Source organism: Momordica charantia (genome assembly GCF_013281855.1).
Source record: "Momordica charantia cultivar OHB3-1 chromosome 9 unlocalized genomic scaffold, Mcharantia_2.0 BLBB01000009.1, whole genome shotgun sequence".
NCBI lineage: Eukaryota > Viridiplantae > Streptophyta > Magnoliopsida > Cucurbitales > Cucurbitaceae > Momordica > Momordica charantia.
In genome coordinates, this window is record NW_028275167.1 from 31,713,385 (window position 1) to 31,733,099 (window position 19,715).

A 19,715-nucleotide genomic window follows, 5' to 3' on the forward strand; every position below is an offset into this window, starting at 1 on the left:
TAGTTAAATTTGTTAGGGATGTGACATAGCTAGCCTAGAAAGATTAGAATATATTAAATGTATATCAAAGATATAGGTAGAATCTAAAAGCAAACTCATATGCATATATACTCTATAAAACACAAATACTGGTTATTCTAATAATTATAATTAGAAAACGGAATCTAATTAGGATCGGAGTAGCATTGAAATAAAAGTTTTTAAAAATATGATAGAAAGTAATGGTGGTTGGATATTATAGCTTGATATTATTTCACACCCCAACGGCCAACACAGAGAGACAGCAAAGGCAGATTATAAAGATGATGGAAGAGAGAGATTAGATAATCGGATAAATAATAATAATAATAATGGTAAATTATAATCTGGAGTTTTTGGGTACATCATAGTTGGGGCCCCAGGAGAAGAAGTGGCCGGTGGGGAGGCGGTGGGGAGGCAGCAAGGCGAGGCGAGCTCCGACGGCGGCGGCGGCTTCGGCGGTGTGGGTGCCCTTCCCACGAGTCATGGAGGTCTGGGTGAAGCCAGGGCAGAAGCTGTTGACGCTCACACTAGTCCCAAACTGGGCGAAGCGCTTGGCCAGAACAGCGGTGTAGGCGTTGAGGGCCAGCTTGGAGACCGCATACTCCGTCCACACCGCCGGCCAACCCTCCTTCTTCCAGGTCCCTCTCTTCACGTCCCCCAGAAACGCATTCACCACGCCTTCTATATCCTCCTCCCCCACATCTTCACTCCCCAGAATCTCTCTCACTTTCACGTTCTTCACCTTCTGCACCAACCAATATTCAAAATTATCATCAATTAATTCATCTCTTTTTTTTTTTTTTTAATTTCAAATTAATAAAGTAGCCAATTAATTAAGCAAGCTCCTACATCGATGGTCCCAAGCCTTGAGGTGATATTGAGAATTCGGGCCCTGGAAGGCGCAGAGGAGCGGAAGGCAGGCAATAGAGCCTGGGTCAGCAATTTCGCGCCGTAATAGTTTGTTTTCATTACCGTTTCTGCGTTTGCCACCGAGTTCTCGTTTATGTCGTTGAACGATACGGCCGCGTTGTTCACCTGCAAATTAATTCAACTAATTTTGTAATTTGTATAATTAAAAAATTAGACAATATAATATGAAGAAGAAACAGGGGTATGAAATCGGTGTTTCTCCACACTCGAACTCAGCTCCACTACAAAATAGGAACATCCAAGCCAAATTCAGTGGGAGGGACCCGGAGGGAACATCCAAACCAATCACTGGTTCGCCTTTTTCTTGCAAAAACGTAAATCTTACTTTTCTTCTTTCACATTGACTTGCTTTTTTTTTTTTTTTTTTTAGTACACGATATTCTGCTTTCCGAAGACTATATGGTCTTCTTTTAAAATATTAAAAAAATAAAAATAAGATCATGATTAGATATACCTTTCATAAATACACGTAGCATACCTACCAATAGGTCTTCATCAATGAAACTAACTCAACGACAAACCCCTTACTAAACCCAAATTAATTTCACTAATTATCAAAGTCCCTCCTGGCCTTTTTTTTTCTTTCAATTTTTACTTCACAAACATGAGATCGTTTCCTAATAATTCTTTTACTTTCTTTTCTAATTTCAAATTAGCATTCTGATTTATGTTTTGAGAATATAGCATTACAATTAAATGAGAGTAATACTATTTATAAATGTGGTAGAAAGTGTAAAAATTGACCAAAATAGCACGTTTTTAAAAAATGAAAAAGAAAAAAATTTGTGATACTTTTTATAATGAGTATTAAATTTACGATATGTAGTAAAATTTCTCATAGGAGATTCAACCTTTTAAAGAAGAAGGTACTAACATGTTAATTTTAATTTTAATTTTTTTGGCAACGGAACTCAAAAACACAATTAAATCATGTTCTCCACTCAGGGATCTTCTATGGATCTTAAATCACAAGTTTCTATGTCGCTTAAACTACATATTTCAAAGATTAAAAAATATATATAGATCTTTCATATTTCAAATTGTATTGTAACATGTCACATTCCCCGCATGCAAAGTTGTAAAATTAGAAGGAAAAAAAAAACTGAAGGAATAAAGTATTAAACAAAACTAAGTGTACGAATTAAGACACCAAAATAGCATTTAAAAGAAAATAATTTTGTCAGCTTCCAAAAATTGATCAAGATTTCAGAACACGTGTAAACTAAAATAAATCAACGTGAAGGAAAAAAACAAATTGTAATTTGAAGTAAGTGGAGGGTTGAAATTGCAAAATGAGAAAAAGAAACGGGAGAGAATGAAGGGAAAAAAGTACTCACGAGAATGTCGAGGGCTTGAAAATTGGCGGTGAACCAGGCGGCGAAGGAGGCGATGGAGAGGGGATCGGAAACATCGAGGCGGCGGAAGAGAACGGGGAGTCCTTCATTTCGCAGGGTCTGGACGGCGTTGAATCCTCTTTCTTGATCCCTGGCTGTTAAAATGACGGTGAGTTCCAATTGCGCTAATCTCCTGACTAGGGCAAATCCGATCCCCTTATTGGCTCCGGTGACGACGGCCACCGTGTTCTTGGACCACCATCTGCAACGGCAGCCGGCCGGGAAAGTGAATTAATTAAATTAGATCACAATGAAATGAAATTAGTTGTGATTTGAGAGTGAATTACCTGTGGGAGAAGGGCGAAGAAGAAGGGGAAGAGAGGTCGAATTCCTTGGAATCCAAATCCATGGACGATGAGATTTGAGAGCGAGAATTTGGCATAGAAAATTAGAATTTGGAAATGGAGGAGTGATGAGTGATATGTGATGAGGGGGGAAATGGAATAAATACGAAACGGAGATGGGATTGGGATTGAGAAACGGGGGAAGTGGGAAACTGAAGATACAAAGAAGAGAACATAGAACGTGTGAAGCTGGAACGAAGGTGGGCCCACCCTCCCATTACCATTACACATCAGTACGACATGCATAGGGACAAATTCATGTACGATGCTTACAATTATTTTACCTTTTTCTTTTCTTTTGTATAAAACGTGTTTGTAATAAAAGATTCGAATTCCCGACTTTTTCGAAAATATTTATCTTTTACCTTTATTTTCGAAAGGTTGATTTGATCTATGTATTTAAAAAAAAATGATTGTCCTAATTTTTTTATTTTATTTTTTGTCTCAAATTTTTCTATCACAATTCAATACTAATATTCTTGATATTTTTTGAAATGTAACATAATTTTATATTAAATAATTTTTGTTGCGTTCATATATTAAAATTTTATAAATAGATATCAAAATAGTCTTTTTTTAAGAGAAAATAACCGTTTTGAAAGCACAATTGTCAAAGCAAACCAAAGTTGAGAGAGACAGTTGAGTTGTAAAAATTGAAAATGAACCAAATGTAGAGAGAAAAATAATATTTTAACCCTATTTTATAACACTTTATTTTTGTCCTAGTGTGAGGGTGGGGTTCGAACTTATGACCTTTTGATCTAAGATAGGTATCTTAACCACTTGAGTTATGCTCGGTTTGGCTCTTGCTTTTAGAAATTAACTTATTTAGTCATAAGAGCTTTTTCTTATGAGAAAATATTTAGTCATAAGTTGTTAGTTGTGTGATCCACTTTTTCGAATATCTTTTAGATTGTGGTCAAACTTTTAAATTTGGAAAAGTTAGTTCTTTTTAATTTCACTAAGAAAATAGTTACTAATCAAACATAATTTTTAAATTAGGAGTACAAAAACAAAGACAAAATTAATATTAAAAATATATTTTTTAAAATTCAAATATATCTTTCAAAATATGAAAGATAAAATAAAGAAATTATGATAAACGAATTCAAGTTTTAAAATAGAAAATCAAAAACAAAATTATCATTGAACGTGACTTTATATTTCTTATATTATTGTAATATTAATAATTTATGTAAATTGATTATTCTAAGAAATGCACATATAATGGTTTTTCTTACGTCATTCAACGTCACTTCGACGAAAATCATGGTTTCTAACATAGTCCAAGGCCGATGGCCGCTCCTTTTTGACCCACACACCACAATTTTCATATACTTCTATAGTATCCTTTATAATTGAAAGTAATTTAACCTTTTTATTATTATTTTGCTTTTTATAATGCACTGATTATATTGTTTCACAAATTTTAATTGAAGATAACAGCATTAATAATTTATATCTGGGTAAAAACTTAATATATGGGCTTAAGATTGCATTCTACCCTATTTTAATTTAGCAAATAAGTGATAAATTAATGATGCAAATATAAATTTCAAATCAAACTTTAAACACAACCACACCAAAAGTCTAAACTTAGCAGAGCGCCCAAGCACACTAATCAAAGCGAATTAACTATCAACTTGAACATAGTTCAACGGATTAAGATATCTATTTCCAACAAAAATATCGTGAGTTTGAATCTCCACCTGTATTTTATTAAACTAAGCGACCAAAATTGATGATGAAAAGTACACAAATTCAAGTTTAATTTCAGTATTAATTAATGGAAAGTTGTAAATGTTCCCACATTGAAAATAAAATGGACTTAACAGTGGTTTATAATATATCTAGACTATTCCTCTCTTTGATAATTAATTTTGAGATGGAACCCACGAATATTGATAAAAATAATCTTAGAGAAAATTCAAAATAGATCAAAGAAAGAATATAAGGATTAAAATCACTTATTGATAAACACATAAACTTTTTACAACATAAACTGTTCTTAACCCCAATTAGTTGACAACAATTTCTTTAAAATTTTAAACTCAGTTTGTTATGAGACTATGAATTTAAAGTAAAATTTTTAATCATTTAACTTATTTTTTTATAATATGAAAAGTAACGTGGATAAAATTTAATTGGTTAAAATATATATCATGATCCAGAAGTTTAAATTGAGGTTGAGCTATAAAATAATAAAAAATAAAGTATATAACTGACGTTGACAGAAATATAGAAAGTAAAATTTGAGTGGGAATTAAAGGGGCATAGGATCGTGGTTGTACTTGCCATTCACCAGTGGCGTGAACGCATCCGCCATTTCCACCGACCAATCAATTTCCAGATTCATATATTCACCTTTTTTTTTTCCTCTGAAAAATGATTTGTGTTGATTTTAAAAATAGTTTCGTTTTGGATTCTGCGAAGCTCATTCCTTTCGTCCCCTGCAATTGAAAGTTTCGAAGCTGGTGTCCGTAAAATTTAGATTTGAAAGAGATTTTTCCAGAATAATTAATATATAATACGTAAAAATAAAACATGCTATTTAGTCAATTGTTATGTTTATGCATAATATAAACCAAGCTCTTTGTAAATGCGACCAGCTTTTTGGCATTTTTTTAAGATCTTCTTTCAAGAATAATTAATGGGGCATGAGGATTGGCTTGGGACCAACTCAAACTGAAGCCTTCGTTTTCTTGCGTTTGCATTTGCATGCTCACACAGTAGGAGTGGCTTTTTGCCATGCCTGAAAAGCCTGCCTCTTACATTATTAAAAAAAACACAGCCTGATTCACAACTTTGCATAATTAAATACTCTGTATGGTATGCCCATCAACTAATTACAACTTCCATGTGCTTGAAACCCCCCCCCCCCCCCCCCCCCAAAAAAAAAAAACACTTCAAACCCTAAAAAGGCTACAAACAACAGAACTAGGCTAGCTTTCTCTGTAATTCTTTTTATATGATTATGCTACAGTGCCTACCACACTATATATTATATATGTCCTACCACCAATTCTTAAAGATATTAGAAAAATGTTTAGCTCACGTTTTGAATTTATATGGCCTATAAAATTGTATTATTAGTCTATTCTATACTATAAGTTAACTAATTTCAAAATTACAAATTTCTAATGAGACCAGCCTTTGGTGGCTCTCTAGGTGGAATATATCCAAACTTTACTTTATTATCAAGAGAATCTTGCTAAAAATGCATAAGCTCTCAAAGGAAAGACCATACACGTAAAGGAGGAAACACGCCATTATTCTCTAATTTATTTATCTGCAACTTATAGTTATAGCTACAAAAGTTCCATTTTTTTTCACTGGTGAAGCGAAAGAATAATATTCAGGTTGTAACCCTTCATGATAAAGCTCAGACTTCAAGAGAAACAACGACAAAGGAATGAATAATTGGCGTTAACCAAACGGAAGAAGAGAAAAAGGAAACAACTGGAAGATGGTGTTTGCATCGGTTTATGCACATGGTGGCTCTAATGGAGGAGTACCATGGTGCTGCATTATCAAAAATAAAGACTCGCTAAATTTCTCAAATACAGGTACTTCATGGCTCAGGTTGCATGTTTTCACATTCTTCTCGGATTGATTGGAAAAGAACCGACGATAGATATCGTTCGCCAAAGCTAGGAAATACAACCTGAGAAAAATTTGCATTGGGAATTAGTAGATGCCGGAGAATAAGTACAACATCAACTGATGATTATTCAGTCTAGGGGGGAAAAACTAGAAGATGTTAATAGGGATTGTGGCATTATGAAAAAAAAAAAAAAAAACAACAAAAACAATCCCAGATGCTTCTTCCTATAATCAGTTTCTTTTATCTAAGCAATGCTGAAGAAAAAATGTCTTCTGCAGTCTGAACCCATTATTCATTTGGGCTTCCGTAAATTTGTTCAGCATTGCATACTAACGAACCTTTTTTGGTTCATAAAAGATGCCGCGACTGAAGCTCATGAGCTATACCAAGTCAAGAATGAAAGATCCTATATATATATATTTTTAATTTGACTGGAAAAAGGATTGAAAATGAATGATGTCTTATCAACCATTATAGGTTGGCTAAATTCTAAAGAATTTAGAGGGAATAGATAACTAGGGTGGCCACCTACCTAAGATTTAATATCCTATGAGTTTCCTTAAAAACCAAATGTAGTAGAGTCAGGTAGTTGTCACGTCAAATTAGTCGAGGTGTGTGCAAAGTTGTCCAAACACTCACGGTTTAGAAAAAAAAAATAGTCTCAATCTCCTACTCAACCAAGCATGAGATAGGGGAAAATCTTCATTTCAGTTTAATTAAAATAAAATAAGGTGCGTACCACAATAAGCTTTCCAGCATTCTCAGGTCTCTTTCCAACCTGCAATGCAGCTGCAGCTGCTGCTCCAGAAGAAATGCCCACCTAATATCAAGTCCATGAGTTAATGTCAGGGAACGTGCATACAGTTCAAAAGATATAGAACAAGGCTAGAAAAGGGCAATTCCATTCCACTATTTTTAGTTAAGTTAGTTGAATCATAGCTCTTCTCTTTTGTCCACATATTTTGTTCTCGATTGAAATTTCAAAATGGTCCAAAAGATTAAGTGAAAATAAAAAACGGAGTACTAACCAGCAAGCCTTCCTGCAATGCCAATTGTTTGGCTGTCTCAATAGCTTCATCACTAGATATCTGCCAAAATAACAATCAGTCAGCATTTTGAAATGGAAAACCTACATATAAGAGTAGTGATGTGTTTATCTTGTCAACAAAATAAAGAAGCATATCTCAGCCAACTGGTTTCCAGTGCATGGTGCATCCAGTTAAGGACCATCAGATCAATTTCAGAGGAATCGTGAGTATGTCTGTGTGTGCACCCGTGCATGCCTGTTTGAGTAATCTTTAGGTAAGGGAGCATCAATTCCGCACTTGGATTAATATTACACAAGGTTGTTAGTTAACGACGAAGAGCTATATATTTTGACCAGTAATCATGTAGTACATTTCAATCCTCAAAGAGATTTGAATAGAAGAGAAAAATGCTTGATCGAGTGCATGATTGGTGAAAAGTAAGCAGGAGCCAGACCTGTATGACTTCATCAATTATCCCTTCATCCAAATTCTTGGGTACAAAACCAGCTCCAATTCCCTGAATTTTATGCGGTCCTGCAATTTTCCATGACAATATAATGGACACCTCAATTTAGTGATATGAAAAATAAAGATGCATAAATTAGAATCAGTAAAAATCAAATGGTTAACTAACTTACCAGGCTTTCCTCCAGAAAGTATGTTACTTTCCGTAGGTTCAATACCAATAACCTGTTGCATAATGGAGGCAAAGAAGAGCAGTTAAACTTCAATAACTAGAAACAAATGAGTAAAAAATAAAAAATAAAAATAATACGATGAGCCTTTGAGAGAAGACCTTGATTTTTGGATTTTTCTGTTTCAAGAATCGGCCAACACCAGAAATTGTTCCGCCTGTTCCAATTCCTGCAACAAAAATATCCACCTTGCCATTACTGTCTTCCCATATCTCTGGACCGGTTGTCTCAAAGTGTACCTGCGTATTCATGTTCAAATATCATTAAATCCATCCTTTGTAAAAGCAGCAAACTATATCATCCATGACCGGAAAATCCAAGCCTTACCATTAAATTTTTTAGCAGTTACAATATCACCATAAGTATTCTATGAAATCACAGTAATGCTTGTCTATACATGTTGACAAGCTATTGAACTGTTCTCTATTTTACTTATATTTTCTCTGGTAATATTATGTCTGACCATCACAAACCACATCGTCCATATCTCTAATTATATAGTTGCATTGCATCAAAATGCTGAGTGTTCCAAGGATTTAAAACTTAAGTAATCATAATTTGGATGGCATCATAGTTTACTTTTCAGGTTTGGGTTTCCTTAGTTGTGTAATCCTTATGCAAAAAAATTATCCTTGCCAGGAAATTTTCACTTGCCACTTCAATTAGGCCGTGTAACTTACCATGTGCAAATATGATTGGCAACTCCGGAGTGCAATTACAAAACCTGATTTGCATACTTTGAAATAAAAGTAGAATATAAAGTGCAAAATCAAGTTTTGTAATGCTTATGTATTTATATGTTAGAAAAAATTATTTTTTTCCCTTATTATTTTTCACTCTCAATAAATAAATTAATAAATATTTGAACACCCTAGTTCAAGTGTTCAACAATTATTCATAGGCACACAAGTGAGTGACTACATATTTATTGTGATTAACAAATATTGTGCTTAAGTGTAAAAAAATGGTTGGATCCAACACGTTCAACAACTGTTGGTGTATCGAAATGTTCAATATGCACAAAAATTTTATCCCAACAAAAGTGTCAATGCGTATCATAGATGAAGAAGATTATGGCTGCGTTAATACTAATATATTTATTTGGTCCATGGTGAGCCAGTGGAGTGGGAACCCAAAAAGTAACAACTTTTATTTAATTTTACTTGGTCTTAAATTTAAATAACCATGTAGATCAAGGTCTGTTTGTGTGAGCAAGACTTTTGACTTCATACCTTAGGGTTAGCGGGATTGTCAAATTGTTGAAGCATGTAAGAATTAGGTGTCTTTTTTAAAATCTCTTCAGCTTTCTGAACTGCTCCCTTCATGCCCTTTGCTGCATCAGTTAAAACAAGTTCAGCTCCAAATGCTTTTAAAAGAACTCTCCTCTCCAAACTCATTGATGATGGCATTGTCAATATTAGTTTGTATCCTTTTGAAGCAGCAATGAATGCGAGACCAATCCCTGTGTTTCCACTGGTAGGTTCAACCAAAATACTCTGGAAATACGTAAGAGGATTAAGTTATTGAGTAGTCTGAACAGGACCAAAAATTTCTACAGTTACATCAACCCGGAATTGGAAAGATCTAGGTAAATGTTTTAGGTTCCAAACAAATTAGTGCAAGATTACTAACCAAACAAGGTATACAACCATATAAAGGAGATGCCATCAGCAAATCTGGTATGCTCATATGCAAGCTTTCTTGTTAATACATGTAAATGCAACAAGTTCCAATATAAATTAGCCCAAAATCACTATCATGGGAGGTAGGCCAATTATATAAAGAAGATGTCATCGCTCATCAGCAGATTTGATATACTACTGTGGAAGCTCTCTTTGTTGATACAAGTATCTCAAAATAAAATTTGGAGCACTGCAGTAGCTATTTTTAAATAACCATGAGAAGATCCATATTCTTAAGTTTGCATGAAACAGAACATTAAAACAGTGCAATTCCTGTGCCAAGTCTAGCTGCTGGAGGACATTGTATTGTATTTTCAGTTTCTACATGTGTTGCAAAACAGGTCAAAAACTAGAAATGCATGTGAAGAATGGAAAATACAACATGTATTGTATTTGGATAGATATTTTTATCCGAACATCCAATGTAATGAAACAGTGAAACTCCGGAGAGGAAATGGCAGAGGGTTGCCTGTGCTTTGTTAACAAGTGTATGACACATAATTTTCAAGAAGCATGACAATTACATCTTGTATATATTACCTTTCCTGGTGAAATAAGTCCTTTCTGCTCAGCATCAGATATCATACTATAACCTATCCTGAAGACATTTTGAGGATGAATAGTGAGAAGATGCACCCATTCTCTGATTAAGTATAGACAGTAAAACTCGCATGATCATATTAGCTAGCTTCATGGATAATCCATTCAAAAAGATGTGTAAACATCCTCTTCGATAGTAGGCCTATGATAATTGTACAAATACAGTATGCCATACATCAATGGACCACTTGACTTCATCCTGCTATTTTTCTTACCTGTCCTTCACACTACAACATGGTTCCATTATTTCAAGTTTAGCTGCAATGTTTGCCACAGATCCCTTGACGATATTGTTCAGGTAGACCATGGGTGTCTTACCTATCAGCTGCATAACAAAGAAAGGGATAGTTAATACAAATAGACATAGGTTGAAGTTCAATATATTCAAATGAATGAGAGAACCAATTGACCGATGGATTTTATTTACTGTCTTAAATCAAGAACCACAGTTGTTCCTAAACCATCCTAGGATGATTTATTCGGTTGCTAAAGTCTGCTGCATCATGATCGTACGAAATGACGTAAAAAGAAATAGAAAAGGTTACTTTATCGCTTAGCATATCTGAAAAGACAGTAATTCCGATTGAATTAACAGCAATCCATGATGTTCATTACAACACATTTTACATCATGCTACGAGTTCTTTTTATTTATTTACTTTACTTCGATTAGAAAAAAGAAAATAGTAAATTTATCGCAATGGTAACAGAAATGACAGTAGATGGTTGGATACTATCCTTATACTGTGAAACGGTATCTACAGTCATCATGCTGTATTAATTCACCATATAAAAAGTTATGGAAAGCCAAAATATAATCTGCTGAATTTTCAGTATGATGTCAGCCAAACCAACTCCTAGCACATTTTCGCCATGGAAAGAATACCCATCTCCCATAAGGCTCAGAATTCTAAAAAGGAGTGCTCAATTTAATAAAGCCTTGCATAAAACCGCCACATGCATGTTATATCAACCAGCTCAAAATCGTAAGAAACGAAGTTCTAGGAAAACTGTTCGAGGCATAGTTTAAGCAATACGAGAATAACATAAGCATGGAATTTAGCCAAGGAATCAAGGAACCTAACATCTCAATGGCAAGGTAAGAGAAAGGAGGGTCCGTTGACCATCATCGTCACCTGAGTTACATCTTCGGCGATGTTGAGGCCTTCAATCTCAGTCTGAGGCTTAACCGATACCGCCTTGCAAACAACAGAGGCAGAAGAGGAAGAGACTGTCCCAAACAGGTTGCTCTTCTTCGAATTAAGAGACGGAGTGCGTCCGAGCGTCCGGCATCTAGGAGTGGCCGGAGAGTTCAAGAAGAAGACCTCTGATTTGGCGCCGGAGTTGCAGAGAGGGGATATCAGAGAATTGATCATAGAAGCAGAAGCAGAAGCAGAAGCCATTGGCCGGAAAGATCTATTCGGTCTCTCCTTCAGTATAGTCTTCTCTCCTTATCAAAGAAGCAGAAATGTTCGCCTCAACCTCAAGGCTCGAGCTCCCAGTCACAGAGTTATTTCCTTTTTGAGATTTTATTTTATTGTGTGTACTGTGTATGTGTGGTTCTGTCAGTTCGCGTCCATTTCAACAAATTATTGCCGTTCGTTTTATTTGGGAAAATTAATTTTCTTTCAATGAAATAAGATAATATTAAATCACTTATGCGTCTTTTCAGTTAATCATTTCCACAGGGAGGAGGGATAAATCGACATTTTTATTATAAGATAAAAAAATCAACCAATATAAAAAATATCACTAAAATATGTATAATATTAATATAAATTATTTTTAATTTATTTTAAAATAAAAAATATTTATAAAAAAATCAACCAATATAAAAAATATCATTAAAATATGTATAATATTAATATAGATTATTTTTAACTTATTTAAAAATAGAAAAATATTTATGGGTTAATTTAAATACATATTTTAATTTTTCTAGTGGCATTAAAACCTTTTTCATAATTCACAATTTAATAGACCTATTCTCAAATATCCTAGTCAAAAATCAAAATATTGATTCTCGCATTTGCCATCCATTAATCAACGGCCTACGACAAAATTTAACTTTGGGCTCGCTTTCAGTCCATTCCATGCTATTATTCAGAAAAAATTTAAAAAAGAAAAAGAAAAAAAAAAAGAGCAGAGCACACTGTACTTGGGAATCCCATCGAGGGCTGCCATTTACTCTACAGCTTGAAAATGGAACCCACGACGAGCAAACAGACAAACCAAAAATTAATTTAAAAGAAAAAAGAAGGTGCGTAGAATATTTGAAAAGCAGGGGGGAGTGGCTGTGAAAAAAAAGCCTAAAAAGAAATTCCACAAATCATGATATGGAAACAAGGTTCCAAATGCAAGTATTTGTCATGAAAACGTTTGCTACAGTGGCCAGACAAGACCCAAAATGTCAAGCTTGAAAACCGACCATCATTTTTGTGGGTCACTTACATTCGGAAAATAGAAGCAATTGACTAATTGATATCCATGAACCATAAAACACTACATTACAGGTTGACAATTCCTGATGTAGATCAGGATCAAATCTCCCCAAGATATATCTGTTTATCACTACTGCAAGATCCAACGATAGGCTCACTGGGATGGAAGACACACTCATTGACAGATCCAGTATGCCCAGGAAGCTTATACAAGATACGTCGAGAAGTCGTATCCCATACGTAAACCATCCGATCTGAACTACCTGCGGTGACTTTGCTACCATCTGGAGACCAGCTACATTTCAGAAGGTTCTTTTCAAAGTTATGTTGGTGCCCTTCCAAGATCTTTACGCATCGGTTTTGGGGGGCATAGGGGCGCATGTCCCATATGCAGAGCTTGCAGTCCATTCCATTTGTGAGAAGATAAGAACCATCAGGACTCAACTGCATTCCAGTTATCATATCTTGATGGCCTTGGAGTGTCATCATCACTTCACCTTTGCGCAAATCCCATACCTTGACATCGTTGTCGATTCCACCTGTGAAGATCTTATCTGATGCATCGGAGAAGCTTACTGCTGTAATCTGATATTTATCTGGAAATGTTTGAATGGCACCCCTTTGACGCATATCCCAAAGTTTTGCAGTTCCATCATCAGATCCGCTGACAATTAGCGGTGGCCCTCTTCTCGTGGGACAACATGAATTGACAAAGGAGGAGTGCTCTGCCATCTTCTTAACTTGTTTTCCAGTCTCAACATCCCATGCTCTCAGCGTTTTATCAGGGCTGGCAGTAACTATCTGAAATCCATCCGTAGTCCAATGAAGGTCTAGAACTGCATTCTTGTGCCCTCTCAAAACCATAAAGTTCTTGCAATCACCATGAACGTTCCATAGGAAAATTTCCTTGTCGTGAGACCCAGATGCAATCACGTCTCCAGCTGGATTAAACTTTAATGTATAAATGGCACTCTGATGGCCTGTCAACAACATGATCGATGATTCCAGACTTGAGGTCCGCTGCTTCCCATTTGGCCCAGGTCCTTGAGGAGCACTATATGGAACAGTGGACCACTCCATTGGCCGAGGACCAACTGTAGCCAAAGCATTCCCTCCTTCTGAGGGAACAACTTGCATCTTGAATTATGATTAATATTTGACTCCGGCTCTGAAATGGAACATCATACAGAGAGAACATATAAGGCAACAAGACATGACTCCAGATCTTAAATTATGACTAAAACATAGAGAATGACTTGATAAGTCTATCTTCTTGTTTTCTATGCAATTATGATATAGTGATCCTTAAAAATAGATTTACTTAGCATGCGGATACATTACTTGAAGAAAATATAATCAACTTGAATAGGACTGAACATTTCACATAAAACATCCTATTGAAATTACCACTTCAAAAGACATTCAGCTAAAAAACAGTGTTGTTAAAAACGTAGTACGATTCAAAACGATTCAGATCGCGATTTGAATCGTAAATTTCATGTATCGTACGTTTCCAATGGTGGAACCGTAAAAAGCAGAACGAATCGAAACCTTTCGATTAAAAAACAAACAGAAAATTAGGGCTTTTTTACTAACCTGATGGTGGCCGTGACACGCTGAAAGAAGAAGAATGAGAAGAAAGGGCGACAGAGCAGGGTTGGTGACCTAGAGAGGTGGGAGTCGTGGGATGCAGAAGAAGAAGCGGCGGGTTTGTTCAGAGAGAAGGTGGAGCAGGGGAGACCAAGATTGTAAGGATGTAGGGCAAAATGTTCTATTCGATTTGTAAGAACCGAACCGAACCGAAACGGTTCATATTATTACCGATCGAACCAAATCGGTTCGTTTGCTTACACCCCTCGTTTTAGTTCAAATATCTATCTTTTTTATTTTAAGTTTTTATTATATATATTTTATTTATTTATTTATTTTTAAGTACTAATTAAAAATTAAAACTTACTATACACAATTCTGATACACAAAATTTTAAATTCGATACATGTTCAATTTCATGAGTTAAGCAACCTTATAGTAACCATGGGCAGTCACACCCTTCCATACTCTCAAATCCCAACTCATTCTCCAACAATTGAAAAATAAGTGAAGATAAAAACCATAAGAAAGGTTCTAAATATAACCCAATTAATTAATTTAAATAAATAAATTTAAGAAAAATATATATATCGAATGTGAGAAGAAAAAAAACAAAGATTACACTGCATAAAAAACAAGGAAAATAAAACACGTAATTGAGTTAGCTAAATCACTTACCAAGTCCTTGACATAAAACCACAAGCATAATGGAAAGAATTGGGATAGTTTAGTCAATTTAGTGACAAGGACTAGAATACGGCACTGGTAGAAAAACTTTCATTGTCAATCTTAAGAGAAACTATTCGAGAACTCGATTCAACATCCAAGGAAGCTGAATGTGCAGTGTCACCTTCCCAACACGATCACGAACTATTTAAAATTTTCCAATTCGATTCCTTAACAATTAGAAATGACGGGCATTTCTACCATGCTTCTTTGGAAATTCTTATTAATACCCACTTGGAACAAAACAAACGATGGACTATTACCCCAACCATATCGTGCAGCTAAGCATAATTGAGAAACACTATAAGCTATGATTAACTAAGCAAAATGGATGCTAAAATATAGAAGAAACTAAATTACAAAGGAAAAGACAAAAACGCTCCCAGTCTGTTGAAGTTCATGCAAGCTGAAATTTCTCTCTGTCTCCAGAAGCTAACAGAGCCTGCAATCGCCATGCCCCGACTTATTAACTCAGTGTAGTACTTTATCTTGGGCTGTTAATGCTCTGTTTTATTTCCGGAAAAAAAACTAACAAAATGTTGATGTTATATTAAAATATACTTTATTAATTGAGTTGAAAATATTAAATATTTTAATTTTATAAAATAGACATATATCAAAAAATAACCTCATTCTTTTAACCTCTTGTGACTGTAATAATTTAATTAAAAAAATCATTATATAAAAGATGAATTAAAAATTTTAGGAAATGTTTTTGTTTTTTCAACCTTGCCAGACATTTGGACATCATACATTTATATAAATACACATACGTAGATACATATATATAGCAAAAGCCCGTCCAACGAGAAGGCGATATACTAACATTTTTCTTGCTTCCACCTAATAAAATTACTGTTTAAATCTAGAGTCAATTTCACTATTTGACCTCTTTTTTTTTCTTCCACGTGCATTATCCTAAAAATAACTGTAACAAGGACGTCTGTTCTGTGGGAGTTAGTTTAGAATATTTGCAGTTTTGATAACTTGATCGTTCACATTCGGTAATTCGCATCATCACATGGGTCCAATCTTCTACGACATGGACCACTCCTACCTTAAAAACCCAATAATTGAAACAACAATGCGTAGATGCAAATGAAGAAGAAGAGGATCAATATGCTATTTCAAGACTGGAAATTGTATAAACGTTACTGAACAAATGCCCCTTAACTCTTCACTTTCTCAAAAAATCTTGACAGTGGTACCGGACCATCGGCCTCTTCTTCATCGCTGGAAGAGTGCTTGGTTCTCGACTTATGCCTCTTTTCCCTTCTTGATCTCTTCGATCTGGATTTGGATCTTCTTGATTCCCTTTCCTCTTCATCGCTGCTGGACATATCAGAGGATGAACTCGAGGAGCTAGACTCGGACGATTTCCTCTTGGAATGCTACAACAGGGAATATACATGGCTGACTTTTTAAATATTTCAATAATCGAACAAAGATTCATTCACGTTATTGAAGGAAAAAAAAAAGAGAGAACCGTATAAGATGGTTAACAAGATACAATTGAGAGAAATGATTACGGATGATAACATCCTTGGCAGACTTTATCCACGTTCCTTACGAGTACTGTATAATTCTAAGACTTGCGTCTCAGAGTTCAATTTATTCCTACAGGCCACAGTCGTAGTTACAACTATTTCATGTGAATCTTAACTCTGGAGATGGATGAAGCAGAAGGGATTGCAATAATATGTAACATAAAAATTGCACCCATTATTTTACTAGATTAAATTAACCTAGGCACCGAAGAACCCTTGTGCCGAAAAGGTGTGCTTCATGGTTTCATGGTGACCATTTCCACATGACTAGGGTAACTATAGTGGCGTCATCAAGTTCAGCAACATTTTTCAACTCATATGGGCAAAAATTATCAAAATGCAATATAGTTGAATCATGGTAGTAAGAGTTGCAAAATGTTGGCACCTTTCTCTTTTTTTTGCTCCGCTTCTTTAAATCTCTGTTCTTCCTATCTGTAACGCTGACCCCACTTTAGAAGTTCTCATTTATCTAATTAACGTCAAAATTCATCAAACGTACCCTTTTCATGACCCGTCTTGCCACTAGAACGGTTTCTTCCATGAGCAAGTTTGCGTGCCCTCTCAGCATCCAATTGCGCTCTATATTCTTTCATCATTCTATCCGTGTCTGCTTCCAGCTCTCCCTTTTTCAATTCATCTTCCTATTGCACCAAATGGAACGTCACATGGATATGTCAGGTAAAATTGATAATAACCAAGGCAACAAACAATTCCCATAATGTCAGACTGAAGCAGATATGGTAAATATCTGCAATGGTTGGTTGACTGTGGAGAAGGAAACCACCATTCTCTGGTCACTAAAGATTCTTTAAATCGCAATAAAGTTTGGTCATGGATAATTATACTATCTGACAAGAAAAAGAAGATGCTGGTTACAAATTAAAAAAGAAAACAGTGCATCATGCGGACCAGCATATACCTGCCTAGTATGTTACCAATCATATGTTCCGTACACTTGGGCAAAGCAATTGCAAGGATGAATAAGACAATCGAATCTAGACACTAATACTTGAGGAAAGTATTTGAACTTGAATCAACGGAAAATTACCTTTTGCTTCCGTTTATATTCCTCCCAGGTAATCGTGTGCGAAGTATTAAGGCTGGCCAAACGAGCAGCATGCCACTCTGGTGAATGAAATGAACCATCCACCTGAGACAGTCCTCATCAATAACAATAAAGGAGGAATATCCCTAATATACTAATGAATAATTCAGCATCAGAATCTCAACTGATATACAAAAATATATAAATAAAAAAATCTTACTTCATTAATAACAGGCCTGTCATCAGCCAATTATCCAGGGCTAACTTGGATTTTGTTCTCCAACAGATCATATAGTCATATCAAAATGAAGATCCAAGCAGCGACAGAGTCAGACCACTTTATTAATGATTTATAAGGGAAAACAACTGTTTTTTCTTATGCAGGATTACCGTGCCATCTCTACATGACAGTAGTTTAACTCAATCCAATTATCATTCATATCAAGACATCGTTAAATATTGTTTACCCAAAAGAAGCCGCTTCTTGTTTCTTTGGTTTTTTAAATATAGGAGAAGTAGGCCACTAGACTCCATTGGATTTGGTACCAAATGTAACAAAAATTATAGTTGTTCCAATAAAACTAACGTCACATAAAAAGTATGAACTTCAAATGAATATAATAATTACAAACGATTGGAGAAAAACAGTCCTTCCAATTAAAACGTCAAACTTCACAGTGATCAATACCAAAAAAAATCACCTACTACAACATAGAAACCACAAAATGCTACCTTCTCCAGTCTAAATATTCTCCAATTCACTACAAAACGGATATTTTCTGTAGCACCTAGTAAGAAAGGATGCTATTGACATTGGTGTTTTATAACTATTAAACATTGTAAAAATTCAAATAATCAAAGTCAGTTTGAACCTTGGACAACATTTTATGAATTTACGGAGTAAATAACACTGACAGATTATACCACTTCCCTACCCTTTGAGAACAAAATTCATTAGAAAAGTGAATAGCACACCATTGCTAGCAATAAATTACTAAAGATTTAGTTAGTGAAAAAATAGAACATCGCGTGAGAGAAATTTCAAGGATGAACGTCTCAATGAAAGTAACTCAAGAGGGGCAGTAGTGTGAAAGGGTACAAACCATTCCATCTTCAATCTCAACTGGCCCAGTAGAGCTTGAGGATCCCAGCCTGGCTTTCTGCATAGCTTTGTACGCTTGATTCTTACCCATTTTGAAGTACGGCCAGGCAATAGAAATCTGAAGAAAATGACAGAGAAAATCCCAGCAACTTACACACACATAACCAAGATTGAAAAACGATACAAACATTACGGGATTAAAGATGGAAGAAACAAGAGGTCCTGATGCTTCATTTATAACACCCCTCCCCAAAAAATAGTAAATAAGAGTTACGAAGAATGACCTACTCAGGTTCAGCATTTCACTTTGACTTGGTATAGTTTTAATGGAATCGAAAGAAAATCATGAGAATTATGCAATTTGTTGGGTCGCTCCCTGTCGGTTAGTTGTCCTTTCTTTATGTACAGAACTCGACTTCCTAAATTGTTCTTCGAGATATTTGCAATATATACTGGAAAGTTTTACCCAGAAACTATATGCAACTGGGCATAAATCTATGCAAGAATTATAAATTGCAAGATGACTTTTCATACTGAACAGACCAAAGTACAATGAAGACCGCAAACTCCCAAGCTTAACTGAATTTAAGGATTCTAGACAATAATTCTCTCTCAATTTCCCGGAAAATGGAACCAGAAACGAAGGACAAATGAAGCCCAAATGCAGCCAACGAAATCGGCCTTTTAACTTCAATTTCTTGAAAATCAATAACCGAATCGAAGAAAAGTAAAATTCCCAAGGCTTAAGAAGCTACGAAATCAGGATTGTGTAAAGAATCCGAACCTGAATGTAAACCCTAGAGGGTTCTTGAAAGGCAACCGGCAATCGGAGTTGCCAGACTCGAATCTGAATTGTCCCGACACCCAATTTTCCTGGGACGATAGTCTAAGCATTCACGGGCCTGCCAGGCCGTCTTTTGTCATATATTGTGGACAAGCGAGTGAGGCCCATCTTCTCATGTCATGA

General features: G+C 35.3%; 4 protein-coding genes across 7 annotated transcripts; all 4 read right to left on the reverse strand.

Moving 5' to 3' along the window:
- Positions 1 to 319: 319 nt before the first annotated feature.
- LOC111019666 (NAD(P)-binding Rossmann-fold superfamily protein) lies at positions 320 to 2,832 on the reverse strand. Its single transcript, XM_088116857.1, has 4 exons — positions 2,633 to 2,832; positions 2,289 to 2,547; positions 871 to 1,056; positions 320 to 766 (listed from the first exon to the last, which is right to left on the reverse strand). The coding sequence occupies exons 1-4, from the start codon at positions 2,725 to 2,727 to the stop codon at positions 359 to 361; spliced, it is 948 nt and encodes a 315-aa protein (XP_087972983.1). The 5' UTR covers positions 2,728 to 2,832; the 3' UTR covers positions 320 to 358.
- Positions 2,833 to 5,939: 3,107 nt separating this feature from the next.
- OASB (O-acetylserine (thiol) lyase B) lies at positions 5,940 to 11,824 on the reverse strand. 2 transcript variants are annotated; one of them, XM_088117292.1, is made up of 10 exons: positions 11,434 to 11,823; positions 10,514 to 10,623; positions 10,239 to 10,296; positions 9,249 to 9,512; positions 8,118 to 8,255; positions 7,960 to 8,011; positions 7,776 to 7,855; positions 7,322 to 7,381; positions 7,033 to 7,113; positions 5,940 to 6,353 (listed from the first exon to the last, which is right to left on the reverse strand). In XM_088117292.1, exons 1-10 carry the CDS (start codon positions 11,698 to 11,700, stop codon positions 6,261 to 6,263), a joined length of 1,203 nt encoding a protein of 400 aa, XP_087973418.1. In that variant the 5' UTR covers positions 11,701 to 11,823; the 3' UTR covers positions 5,940 to 6,260. The 2 variants fall into 2 exon arrangements, with proteins under 2 accessions (XP_087973418.1, XP_087973419.1); XM_088117293.1 differs by lacking the exons at positions 5,940 to 6,353; positions 7,033 to 7,113; positions 7,322 to 7,381 and adding an exon at positions 7,393 to 7,576 and having other exon boundaries at positions 11,434 to 11,824.
- An 805-nt stretch (positions 11,825 to 12,629) lies between these two features.
- On the reverse strand, positions 12,630 to 14,494 carry LOC111019808 (Transducin/WD40 repeat-like superfamily protein). Its single transcript, XM_022296286.2, has 2 exons — positions 14,335 to 14,494; positions 12,630 to 13,906 (listed from the first exon to the last, which is right to left on the reverse strand). Exon 2 carries the CDS (start codon positions 13,873 to 13,875, stop codon positions 12,838 to 12,840), a length of 1,038 nt encoding a protein of 345 aa, XP_022151978.1. The 5' UTR covers positions 13,876 to 13,906; positions 14,335 to 14,494; the 3' UTR covers positions 12,630 to 12,837.
- Positions 14,495 to 16,011: 1,517 nt separating this feature from the next.
- LOC111019784 (stress response protein) lies at positions 16,012 to 19,691 on the reverse strand. 3 transcript variants are annotated; one of them, XM_088117652.1, is made up of 7 exons: positions 19,533 to 19,691; positions 18,750 to 18,866; positions 17,867 to 17,882; positions 17,650 to 17,751; positions 17,101 to 17,242; positions 16,987 to 17,033; positions 16,012 to 16,445 (listed from the first exon to the last, which is right to left on the reverse strand). In XM_088117652.1, exons 1-7 carry the CDS (start codon positions 19,640 to 19,642, stop codon positions 16,224 to 16,226), a joined length of 756 nt encoding a protein of 251 aa, XP_087973778.1. In that variant the 5' UTR covers positions 19,643 to 19,691; the 3' UTR covers positions 16,012 to 16,223. The 3 variants fall into 3 exon arrangements, with proteins under 3 accessions (XP_087973778.1, XP_022151930.1, XP_087973779.1); XM_022296238.2 differs by lacking the exon at positions 17,867 to 17,882 and having other exon boundaries at positions 19,533 to 19,672; XM_088117653.1 differs by lacking the exon at positions 16,987 to 17,033 and having other exon boundaries at positions 16,271 to 16,445.
- Positions 19,692 to 19,715: the final 24 nt, after the last annotated feature.

Bases quoted from the DNA above. Each gene is read 5' to 3' on its own strand.
- OASB (XM_088117292.1), bottom strand. From the start codon at position 11,700: ATGGCTTCTGCTTCTGCTTCTGCTTCTATGATCAATTCTCTGATATCC. The intron at 10,297-10,513 runs GTAAGAAAAATA...AAATGTCTTCAG, and splicing joins TGTTGTAGTGTGAAGGACAG to GATAGGTTATAGTATGATAT. The intron at 6,354-7,032 runs GTACGCACCTTA...AATTTTTCTCAG, and splicing joins ATGCTGGAAAGCTTATTGTG to GTTGTATTTCCTAGCTTTGG.
- LOC111019808 (XM_022296286.2), bottom strand. From the start codon at position 13,875: ATGCAAGTTGTTCCCTCAGAAGGAGGGAATGCTTTGGCTACAGTTGGT.
- LOC111019666 (XM_088116857.1), bottom strand. From the start codon at position 2,727: ATGCCAAATTCTCGCTCTCAAATCTCATCGTCCATGGATTTGGATTCC. The intron at 2,548-2,632 runs GTAATTCACTCT...CTGCCGTTGCAG, and splicing joins TCTTCGCCCTTCTCCCACAG to ATGGTGGTCCAAGAACACGG. The intron at 767-870 runs GTAGGAGCTTGC...TGGTTGGTGCAG, and splicing joins CAAGGCTTGGGACCATCGAT to AAGGTGAAGAACGTGAAAGT.
- LOC111019784 (XM_088117652.1), bottom strand. From the start codon at position 19,642: ATGCTTAGACTATCGTCCCAGGAAAATTGGGTGTCGGGACAATTCAGA. The intron at 17,243-17,649 runs GTAATTTTCCGT...TTGGTGCAATAG, and splicing joins AATATAAACGGAAGCAAAAG to GAAGATGAATTGAAAAAGGG. The intron at 16,446-16,986 runs GTGCCAACATTT...TCCCTGTTGTAG, and splicing joins GGAGCAAAAAAAAGAGAAAG to CATTCCAAGAGGAAATCGTC.